Here is a 12263-nt window from a genome sequence, read left to right as displayed (position 1 = left end):
CATAGAGTAGAGAGAAACTAGCTAAAGACTGTATAGAATAATACTTTTGTCTAGCAGAAAGAAAGCTACCTGCTTCAAAATTGTCCAGACTTTGTTGGACTACTGTATTGAAATGGCACTTACCTTAGGCAGGTTGAACCAGTTTCCTCCAAAGGAGGAAGTTTCATAGAAATAACAAATTCACAAGTGATTTCCAATCGCTTGTATGTTCTTGTCAGGGGAGATGACGACCTTAGGTTTTTGCAGTTTTTGCAAGGAAGTGTCGATGCTTTTCTACATACAGTGCCTGATAATCCCAAATGGTCACCCATCTGATACTGATTAGGCTTTGTTGCTTAACTTAATGAGAATTGGTATGTCAATGTGATTATGCTGTATTTATGAGAATATTCTCTTGGTCATTATGGTCTCTTTGGATTTAGTGTACTATATATTCATGTGTCATGATAGCATCTTCCCAGGCATTATGTCCTCCTTGGGAGGAGGACTTACAGTTTTTATGAATGCTTCATCATAAATTTTAAGCAATTTTGTCAAATAGTTTTTGAGCCTATATGTGACTAACAGATTAAACTGATACTGCACTTCCTTGTTTATGTCCTCTGTCAGTGAAGGAGAAATCCAAAATGCTTCATTTGAGAGAACTGAGTTTTCCCTACATTAAAAACTGGCCTTGTGTCTAACTCTGTCTTTGTTGGGAGGAAAATAAATAGAAACTGATACAAGACTTTACTATAGATAACTCAATTCTTAATAACATTGACTTTAAAGAATTTGCTTTTGTTATATATTTTTTATGTATATTGTATATACAATTTAAAATGCTTTTTGAAAATATAAAAAAACTAAATATATATTTTGATATAATTTGAAAATTTAGAAAATCGAATAATACGTAATTACTTTTTTATTAAATGATTAAATTTAAAAAAAAAAATTGTGAGATCTCCTTTGTGGAAACAAGATTCATAGAAAAAGATTTATTTATTTTCATTTTGGTGGTATTAACCTGAGGGGTTAACATTATTCTCTTTTAAAAATTAAACTTGTGAAGTAATGTGTTAAATGTGACCAAGTTTCTCTATTCAAAATTCATACCAGCTACGCAATCTGCATCGATTCAGACGTTATGGCAACCGTCAACAACATTGGATACATGTTTTTCCTCTCTTTACAAGGGACTGGCCCCTCAACTTAATATGACCAACAAAAATTTAAAAAAAAAACAACTTTTCTAGGAAAAAGTTGGTTTAGTGATAAAAGTTTCAGGAAAAAAAAAAATTGATTTTAATTTTTTAATGAAAAAGATTATATACATTATTTGGTTTTCTAAATTTTCAGATGAAACGCAAAATGTTTGCAAAGATTTTACTAAGTTTCTCTATATTTTAATCTGCTTATTTTATTTTTATTTGAAGCTACTGGAGCTTTTTGATAGTGAAGATCCCCGAGAAAGAGACTTTTTAAAGACCATACTCCATAGAATATACGGTAAATTTCTTGGTCTTCGGGCGTATATCAGGAAACAAATAAATAATATATTTTATAGGTGAGTACCTGGTTTTGGTTATTCCTGGTTAGAATATTTGGTTTGATGACAAATTATAAATATTTTTTTAAGTTTTGCAGTGTCACTGTTTTAATTTATACTACTAGGACCTGTAGAAAGTCCACGGAACAAGATATATATTTAATCAACAAATGATGAAGCTGATATTTTTCTGGAAATTGTAAAAAATTAAATTTTGAACAGAAAAGCCAATAACACGCAGCAAATATGAGTTTATTAATATTTCTATGAAATTAGTGTCTATTGTATTTTAAATATAGCACTAACCCAAATGAGATAAATAAATAAGTACAAATAAATATTTAAAAAAGTAATATTATTCTACACAGTTCAATACAAATAATAAAATCGCATTGTAAGAAATCATCTTTAATTCATTCCTTCGGTCCAGCAACTCTCGGTAGACAATGTTTTTTTTTTTTTTTTTGAATATTCCCCCTTTTTTATATAATGTGTTTTTCTGGCTTCTTTCTTCCGTGAAGAACTGCTGCATGTTGAAATAACTATGAGCATCTTTTTTACATCATCTCCAAATATAATAAAATGACTGCAGACATTCCCCTCAGGACCAAAGTATTTAAGGTTTGCAACAGCAGATGCCACATACAAATTCAATACATCTAGGCTATTAGCCATTATCTTATGTAACTTTCGAACACCTTTGCAGACATATTCAATTGTGATAATAAAATACTATGTTACATCCTAGGAGCAACACCATCACAATCGCAACATCTTTAAAGGAAAGCGAACCTATTTAGTCCTACTCTCACCACCAGTCAACATTGGAAGGATGTCTACACTTTCCACATATTCTAGGTTTATACCACCCTTAAGTAGCTCATAAATACACATATACCATTAACTTCCCCAACTTAGAATAAAAAAAAAATAAAGTCTCCCTTAGGAAAATCCACTTCCTCTGATTGGTTGCCTGCTAATTCTCTTATTCTGGAATTACATAATTCTAAATAAACTCTTCAAGACATTACATTATGCCGTCGATTAAATTCATCAACTGGTTTTATTCATTTCTTTGTATTGGCAACTTTTTTTTTCTGTTTATTTTTTACATTTTTGTTTCTTTGCTTTAGTGAACACATATTTTGGGTTTTGTCTGTGTGTGAAATGTTAATTTGGTATTTTTTTCACGCTGTAATCTGGTATCATTTAACCACTAACAACAAATGATAATCTGCTTTTTTTTCTTTTCTTTCTTTTTTTTTTGTTTTTTTGTCTAATATATTTAAAAAGCATTGGAAATAATTTTTTTTTTTCTGCATAACCCAGTATAGTAACCTCCCCTTGCTAAGAAGGTTTGCAAAGTCAGGGTGTTTATTCTGAAATCCGTTCTACATTTTTCTTTCTTTCTTTGCGTTCATCAAAAGAAAGAAATTTTACTGTTTATATTTATTTCCTTTTATTGACAACTGTTTTTTTTTTGTTTTGTTTTTTAATTTTGTTTCTTTGCTTTCATGAAAACATATATTTTGGATTTTGTTTCTGTATGAATTGTTACTTTGCTATTTTTTTATTTTTTTTTACTACATAACCTGGCATCGTTTAACACCTAACAACAAATGATTATCTACTTTTTTTTCCCTTAATACATTTAAACAGACTTTTAAAGAAGTATTTTTATTCGCCATAACCCAGCATAGTATAAACACCCCCAACCTCCTATGTTAAGAACAGCTTTTGAAGTTGGGGGTGTTTATTCTGAAAGCTGCACTTCTACATTTTTTCTTTCTATTCATCAAAACAAACTACCTACCATCATAAATTCATAAACTTTTCTGTTTTTATTTATTTCTTTATATTGGCAACTGTTTTTTTTTGTTATTTTTGTTGTAAAAGTTTTTTTTTTTTTTTTTTTTAATTTTGCTTTGTGTATGGGAAGTTCCTTTGATTGTATAGAAAGTTCCTTTGATTGTGTATAGAAAGTTCCTTTGTGTATGGAAAATTCCTTTGATTGTGTATGGAAAGTTCCTTTGATTGTGTATGGAAAGTTCCTTTGATTGTGTATGGAAAGTTCCTTTGATTGTGTATGGAAAGTTCCTTTGATTGTGTATGGAAAGTTCCTTTGATTGTGCATGGAAAGTTCCTTTGATTGTGCATGGAAAGTTCCTTTGATTGTGTATAGAAAGTTCCTTTGATCTTTTTTTGACGACATAACCCAGCGTCGTTTAACACTTAACAAAAAATGACAATCTACTTTCTTTTTTTTTTTCTTTTCTTTTATTTTTCAACCTAATACGTTTAAACAGCCCTTAAAAAGGTATTTTTTATACTCCATAACGCAGCGTAGTATAAAGACCATTTACTTCCACTTATTAAGAACGGCTTCCAGAATAAACACCCACAACCTCCCCATGTTAAGAACAGTTTCCGAGGTTGGAGGTCTTCTTCCAATTTTTGCCTGTCAGCTCACTCGTCTCTATTTTTGCTCACTCTGTATAATCTGGCAGTTTTTGTTGCTTGCTGAGCATTACCAAGCGAGACTCCCAGAAAAACGGGATTTAAACTGCAGAAATACTTATTAATTTGTTAGGGTATATTACTTTCTTTTCTTATTCTGATCACCTACACGCGGAGGACAATGTTTGGACCAAATATATGCCACGGTTTCATGAATAATGTTCTTTTTTTTTATGTTCATACTTTTCTTCTTTGGACATTCATTATATTCTTTTCGGACTTATGCATTTACTGAAGTGCAATGATTTAATCATGTGATTATTTAGAAACCCATTGCAAACGTGAGGGCATAGTGTTTTGCAACTATTGCAAATTTTCACCTAACAAATTAATAACAAATGCTTAAAAAAAATTAACCTTTCTCTACAGGACTCAACAGTGCTAAAAAAACAAATACAAGCATAATTGCTCAAATACATAAATTTAACTATTGGTAACCTTAAAATAATCCTAATGTTTCATAAATACTGGCGGCTTATTTTGAACAATTCAGCATGTTAACATGCATGCATAAGTAAAAACAAAATATACTGTTTTTTTAACACTTGATAATCGCACAAACATGTACAGTAACATCAACTTCAACACATGATGCAGTTCTGTTAAAATACATATACAGCCTCTTTGAAGCATTGATAATTGCATAAAATTTAAACATTAAATACTGGAATCCTAAAAACATTTTGCTAACAAACAATACCAAAAGATTTCAGAACTATTGGCATTTTAATACGTGTTGCTAACTCTTTCGTTGCGCACACAGAACTAACATAAAATGTAATGAAACACATATTGTTCTTTCCTTGCTCTGATGGAACACTCTCAAAATGTAAACACAGCATAGGTTTGAGAATGTAAATATGCACAAAATGTCCCCCCCCTCTCCCAAAAAAACTGCCCTAAAAAAAAAAATTTTTTTACGGGTGACAATATTTAATTTTTGAGTATGGAGTGATTATCAAGACTTTAATAATGCTATATTTGATTTTTAAATCCTGTTGATAATTAAATTATTTGTTTTCTTACCACTGTTACTTCCTGTGGAGTATTTTATTATTTAGAAAATGTGTTAGAACTATTTTTATAAAAAAAAAGAACTATTTTTATAAAAAAAAACGCTTTCCGACTTGAAATACACTGTCTTTGATAGAAGGCAGTTATCTTCCTCCGTTTTCACTCAATGTAAAGAGTTAATAAATGCTTTGTTTATAATCAGCCAGTACCTGCAGGTTATCGCCCCAAACCAACACTAATAGCCAGTAACCATCAGTGCTGACAATCACAGACTGGCTTCCACTAGCTGCCACTGAAAAAAAAAATTCCCGACAGTGGAAACCAGATTATTACAATTGGGCCACAGCTGCAAGTGTTCACTATTTTCCAGGGACTGCAGTGGCCACCACCAACAACAACAACAGTATTTTAATTTGTTTTTGAGAGGATGGGGGAGGGGTTCTTTAACCATTCTGTTCTGGATCTCTCATGCTTCCACAGGGCAATGCCGGTTAATGGGTCCTGCTAGTTGTTACAATACTCATATTATAGTGATATTCAAAAGCAAGGCTAAATCAAAGGGAGGTCACTGTCATATCCTTGTCCAGTAGAGATTCAACACTTCCATCCACTATGCCATGGGCCCCAAAGGGTGATCGAGGTTGAATTTTCTGTCTTATAAATTAAATTTTTTCGTTATCTGATTTTCCATCATCGTGTTTATACCGAATGGTGTATTATTTTATTATTGGAATCCTTTGAGATGAGTAATTTGTATATATTTTTTATTTATTTATTTGCGGACTGTTATCCTCATTTTCGTAGTTGTTGTTTCACATTTCAGCCAACTATTCCTCTGGCCTTTGTCGGTTCCAGGTGAATATTGTCTGAAGATAAGTTTCAATCCTACTCCAAGCAGGCTAGAGGATTTTTTTACCTAACTGGCCAAAACGTGGTGAGATGACGACAACTATAGAAGCAGTAATTACTGAGGATACAATTAAAACTCAGCATTCCTATCCTGTCGTGATTAATCACATGATGAAGGCCACAGGAATAGTTGGCTGGAATGTTCTGAAACAACTATGAAGATGAGGATAACAATTTGCAAATAAATAAATAAATGAATATACAAATTACTCATCTCAAAAGATTCAAATAATAAAAAAAATAGTTTTTGTTTTATTTTTGGATTACAGTAAAACGCATACAATATGTGTATATATTTTCGCAAACGTTAAAAGAAAATACACTTGTAGGATAATCCATACATTTTAGTTTTACTGATAATTTAAAATCCAAAAATATCTATCTTTTCATTATTAATGAGCCATGAAAAATTACCTTTTTAAAAAAAAAAAAAAAAAAAATGAATTTAAAGAATCATTTGTGGTATCAGAAAATATGCACTTATTTTTCTGATATTGATTTCAATACTCCAAAACATTCTGATTTTTTTCAGTTCCGATTTATCGTCCCAACACTAATCCTCACCAGTGCCATGGTCTAGATGACCTTTAAGGTACTAAAAATGATCTGGCAACAAGTTTTCTCAAACCTTCCTGATTTTTGTATCTTCCTAAGCATATTACTCAGTGTCAACCTTTTCCACTTTCAGATGTTGTCCTCCCACCTCTTTCTTTGTCTGTCCTTTCCCCTTCTTCTTTGTATTATTCCTTGCAGGATTGTCTTTGTAAGACCTGAGTTCATAAATTAACTCTTGTGTTTTTCCCAAGGAATACCAATGAGGACTAACTCTTCAATGACAACAGATAGTACTAACTTTTTTAATTACAGAAACTTGGTTCTTATGCAAAATTTGACCGAATATAAAAAAGAAAAATACAGAAAAATCTTTTATGATGTATGTACTAATCAGTGGTTGTACATAAATGTGACGAGCCATACATGTTCATAATTATTGCAAGTCTTGGAATTTTAGTTGCTAAATTATGTAATAAAACTTTGTAATTAGATTGCTCGAGATTTTATTCCCGATGACTGAACCTGTGAACGTGCAAAAATTTCACTTTTGGTAATCTGCTTTTTGTATTATAGGTTTATTTATGAAACAGAACACCATAATGGTATTGCAGAATTGTTAGAAATCTTGGGAAGGTAAGTTTTTACAAATTTGGTGAAAATTTCAATGTTTTATTACATCCACAATTATACATTACCTTGTTTTTAATTATCTGTATGTTAGCAACTCAATTAAAGTAAACTGGTAAAAATTTTGCAGTATAGTTGAGTTTGGTTTAGCGTGCAGCACATATTGGGGCTGGGTCTAGCGTGCAGCACACACTGGGGCTGGGTCTAGCGTGCAGCACACACTGGGGCTGGGTCTAGCGTGCAGCACACACTGGGGCTGGGTCTAGCGTGCAGCACACACTGGGGCTGGGTCTAGCGTGCAGCACACACTGGGGCTGGGTCTAGCGTGCAGCACATATTTGGGCTGGGCCTAGCATGCAAAGGCCACCAATTCCCAGTATTTCCTCGTGTATCTGAAAACACGCTATGCGACATACAAATATCTGTACATGATGTTGCCAAGCTAATCAAAAACCTTGATTCCAGTGAAGCAACTGGCCCTGATGACATTCCAATTATAGTGCTCAAAAAGCTTCAACCAGAACTAGTGCCCATACTTACAAAGTTATTTAAGTATTATCTTAAGGAGAAATGCTTCCCAAAATCTCATCAGTATGTCCTGTATTTAAGAATTCAGATGATCGCTCATCTCCCTCTCAGAATAGACCAATAAGTCTGCTGTACGTCATGAGTAAGCTGCTGGAATCTGTGTTAAATAGAGAAGTAGTCAACCATCTCAGCAAAAATAACCTTCTTGGTGACGTGCAATATGGTTTCCATTCTGCTAGATCTACAGCAAACATGCTTCCAGTTATATCTCATAGGATCAACGAATCTCTCAACGGAAGCTTCCTCTCTAGGGCAATTGCTCTTGATATATCAAAGGCCTTTGATATATATGGCATAATGGACTACTTCACAAGATTTCCAGCTATGGTATAGCTGGAAATGTCTTTTCAATTATTAAATCATTTCTCTCTGATAGGTTCATAAGAGTAGTGGTTGATGGGCAGAAGTTCACAGTATTAAAGCTGGAATCTATCCTGGGCCCAACTCTCTTCCTGATCTACATTAATGGTCTTTTAAATCACATCATTCGTAGACATTTATGCTGGCAACACTACAATCTATGATAGCACATCAAAGACCGTAAACGACCAAGTTTTGTCTGATTGTCTCTCCTCTGATCTTGAGCACATGGTACAATGGGGGAAGAGGTGGCTGGTTAATTTTAATGCATCTAAAACCAAGCTTCTATCTTTACATCACCAACGCACTTATGCCCACCTGGCATCAATTGAAATGAACAACTCTTGTCTTGGGGAGGCTTCATGTTTTGACAAGCTTCTGGGCTTGACCTTTACTCCTGATCTGAAATGGAACATGTATATCAAATCCATTGCCAAGGTTGCTGGAAAAATGATGGGATCCTTCTACCGCCCCAGTAGATATCTCACTCCTGATGCAATTCTCTACCTATATAAAAGCCAGGTACGGCGAACGATAGAGTACTATTGCCACATCTGGGCAGGAGCTCTCAGCAGCTTATCCTGCCATGACAGAGTTCAAAATAGAATTTGCAGCTAAGTGGGGGATGCCCTTTTCTCTTCCCTGCAACGTCTTTCCCACAGAAGAGGTGTTGTGAGCCTGTCTCTGCTTTATCGTTATTTCCATGGCAAGTGCTCATCTGAGCTCCAATCTATGGTCCCACCTTGCCAAACTTTCACGGAAAACTCTTCTCTAGCCAAAGCCACTATCAATAATTTCCCACACTCTTTATCTGTGCCTAAACCTAAATGTAGATTCCATAAACAAAGCTTCTTTCTTAGAACGGCATGCCTGTGGAACTCTCTTCTGATTGCCTGCTTTCTAGTTGACTACAATCTGTCTTCAAGTCCAACGTAAACAAGTTCTTGAACCATCCCCCTAAATAATCCAATTTAAAAAATTCTCACTACTTATGTTTACTATGCTATAACCACATCGACTAATGTATACCGATAACCCTTATCCTCTGGGCCTTGATAAGTGGTAGAAAAAAAGTATATATTGGGGCTGGGCCTAGCGCGCTGCATATATTAGGGCTGGGCCTAGCGTGCAGCATATATCGGGGCTGGGTCTAGCGTGCAGCATATATTGGGGCTGAGCTTAGTGTGCAGCATATATTGGTGTCTATTTCTGGTCTGGGCCTAGCTTGGGGCCTATTTCTGGTCCGGGCCTAGCTTAGGGCCTATTTCTGGTCCGGGCCTAGCTTGAGGCCTATTTCTGGTCCGGGCCTAGCTTGGGGCCTATTTCTGGTCCGGGCCTAGCTTGGGGCCTATTTCTGGTCCGGGCCTAGCTTGGGGCCTATTTCTGGTTCGGGCCTAGCTTGGGGCCTATTTCTGGTCCGGGCCTAGCTTGGGGCCTATTTCTGGTCCGGGCCTAGCTTGGGGCCTATTTCTGGTCCGGGCCTAGCTTGGGGCCTATTTCTGGTCTGGGCCTAGCTTGGGGCCTATTTCTGGTCTGGGCCTAGCTTGGGGCCTATTTCTGGTCTGGGCCTAGCTTGGGGCTTATTTCTAGTTCAGGCATAGTTTAAAATTTTTTTGTAATATCACTGAGAAATATATTAAAATTTATACTGATATGCCATTATTACATTACTGCTATATATAATTCAAATTTAAACCTATGTAAAAAAAACAACTTTTATTTATATATATAAATATATATATATATATATATATATATATATATATATATATATATACACACACACATATATATACATACATACAAGTTTTTTTTTTTTTTTTACATAGGTTTAAATTTGAATTATATATAGCAGTAATGTAATAATGGCATATCAATATAAATTTTAATATATTTCTCAGTGATATTACAAAAAAATTTTAAACTATGCCTGAACTATTTTATAAAAAAATTTCACGTTGCAGTTTTGGCTTCAAATGTATTTATACATGTTTTATTCTTCATATATATATATATATATATATATATATATATATATATATACACACACACATTTTTTTCTTTTTTTTTTGCAGTATTATTAATGGATTTGCCTTGCCATTGAAAGAAGAGCATAAAGTATTCCTACTAAAAGTATTATTACCTCTTCACAAAGTCAAATCTTTGAGTGTGTACCACCCTCAGCTAGCATACTGTGTGGTTCAATTCCTTGAAAAAGATCCTAGTTTAACAGAACCGGTAAGTTATTTTTTTTTATCCAATAATAATTCTAACAAATTAACATTATGCATATCTCTTTTAGACACTAAGTGCTGAATGGATTTCAGCAAAATTTGATGTCGTATTGTAACGTAATGCTGACTTGTATCACAAAATGTAATAAAAAGTTGTCCGAAGGGTTGAGCTTCAAAATGATACCAATGTCATAAAAATCCGTCGCCTATGTCGAAAGTTTTTATGAAGCATACATACATATATTTAAACAGACAGATGAAATTTATATTACAGATTACTAACTTGGCTACTCAGTGTTGCTTGAAGTCCATAAAAAAAGTAAATATATGTTGCAGCGTTAAGTTTGTAACCTCCTCCTTCCTCTTGGAAGAGAAATTCTTTTTTTATGCGGAGATTGAAAAAATAAAACGAGTCGTTACTGAAAGCACCAAATAAAATTAAGGAAACCTCAAAAGAACTATTAAAACTAAGTTCCTTTCAGTCCCCCCATTTGACTCCAACGAATGAATTTTTTTTTCTAAATTTTAGATATTATTTTTCCAGCGTTATGCTGATTTAAAAAATAAAATACTAACTTTGTGGGGTCTGTTGTGGATTTTTGAAGTTTTAGTTGGACACACACACACACACACACACACACACACACACACACACACACACACACACACACACACACACACACACACACACACACACACACACACTTTCTTCTCTCTTTCCTATCTTCCCTCTCTTCTCTCTTTTCCCCCTCTCCTCCACCCTCTTTCCCCCTTCTCTCCTTTTCTTCCCCTTTTTGCTCTTGTCCCACTTCTCCCTCCCTTCTCTCTCTTCTCACTCTTCTTCCTCTCTCTCTTTTCTCTCCTTCCTATTTTCTCACCCTCTCTTACTTATTTCTTTCTTTTTCTCGCTCTTTCTTTTTTACTTTCTTTCTATCTCCTCTCTCTGTCCCTTGTTTCTATTGCTTTCTCTTTTTCTTTATCTATTTTTTTAATCTCTTTCTTTCTCTCTTTTTTCTCTCTCTTCTCTCTTTTTTCTCTCTCTTCTCTCTTTTTTTCTCTCTCTTCTCTCTTTTTTTCTCTCTTTCTTTTTTTCTCTCTTTCTTTTTTCTCTCTCTTTCTTTTTTCTCTCTCTTCTCTCTTTTTTTCTCTCTTTCTTTTTTTCTCTCTTTCTTTTTTTCTCTCTCTTCTTTCTTTTTTTCTCTCTCTTCTCTCTTTTTTTCTCTTTTTTCTCTCTCTTCTCTCTTTTTTCTCTCTCTTCTCTCTTTTTTCTCTCTCTTCTCTCTTTTTTCTCTCTCTTCTCTCTTTTTTCTCTCTCTTATCTCTTTTTTTCTCTCTCTTATCTCTTTTTTTCTCTCTCTCTTATCTCTTTTTTTCTCTCTCTTATCTCTTTTTTGTTCTCTCTCTTATCTCTTTTTTGTTCTCTCTCTTATCTCTTTTTTTCTCTCTTATCTCTTTTTTTCTCTCTCTTATCTCTTTTTTTTTCTCTCTCTTATCTCTTTTTTTCTCTCCACTCTCTCTTTTTTTCTCTCCACTCTCTCTTTTTTTCTCTCCACTCTCTCTTCTCTTTCTCTCCACTTTCTCTCGTCTCTCTCTTTTTCCTAGCTTTTTTCTCTCTTTTTCCTCGCTTTTTTCTCCCTTTTTCTTTGCTTTTTTCTTTGTCTCACTTTTTTTCTTTTTCTCTTTCTCTCTCTTTTTTCTCTCTTTTCTCTTTTTTCTCTCTTTTCTCTTTTTTCTCTCATCTCTCTTTTTTCTCTCATCTCTCTTTTTTCTCTCATCTCTCTCTTTTCTCTCTCTCTTTTTTCTCTCATCTCTCTCTTTTCTCTCTCTCTTTTCTCTCTCATCTCTCTCTTTTCTCTCTCATCTCTCTCTTTTCTCTCTCATCTCTCTCTTTTCTCTCTCATCTCTCTCTTTTCTCTCTCATCTCTCTC

At 34.1% G+C, this 12263-nt stretch overlaps 1 protein-coding gene across 5 annotated transcripts in view; it reads left to right on the top strand.

Annotated features, from left to right (window-relative positions):
• LOC145268323 (serine/threonine-protein phosphatase 2A 56 kDa regulatory subunit delta isoform-like) overlaps positions 1–12263 on the top strand; it is a 243045-nt gene that overhangs the window by 128338 nt on the left and 102444 nt on the right. For all 5 annotated transcript variants that reach the window (XM_080123811.1, XM_080123810.1, XM_080123812.1 and 2 more), the window contains 3 exons: positions 1419–1549; positions 7100–7159; positions 10177–10339. In XM_080123811.1, the coding sequence (XP_079979937.1) occupies positions 1419–1549; positions 7100–7159; positions 10177–10339 (354 nt within the window). The remainder of the gene's footprint in view (positions 1–1418; positions 1550–7099; positions 7160–10176; positions 10340–12263) is intronic.

This window comes from Euprymna scolopes, chromosome 43, assembly GCF_053919585.1.
Source record: "Euprymna scolopes isolate OS-2025 chromosome 43, ASM5391958v1, whole genome shotgun sequence".
NCBI classification, from domain to species: domain Eukaryota; kingdom Metazoa; phylum Mollusca; class Cephalopoda; order Sepiida; family Sepiolidae; genus Euprymna; species Euprymna scolopes.
This window is presented reverse-complemented; position numbering and strand designations above follow the sequence as displayed.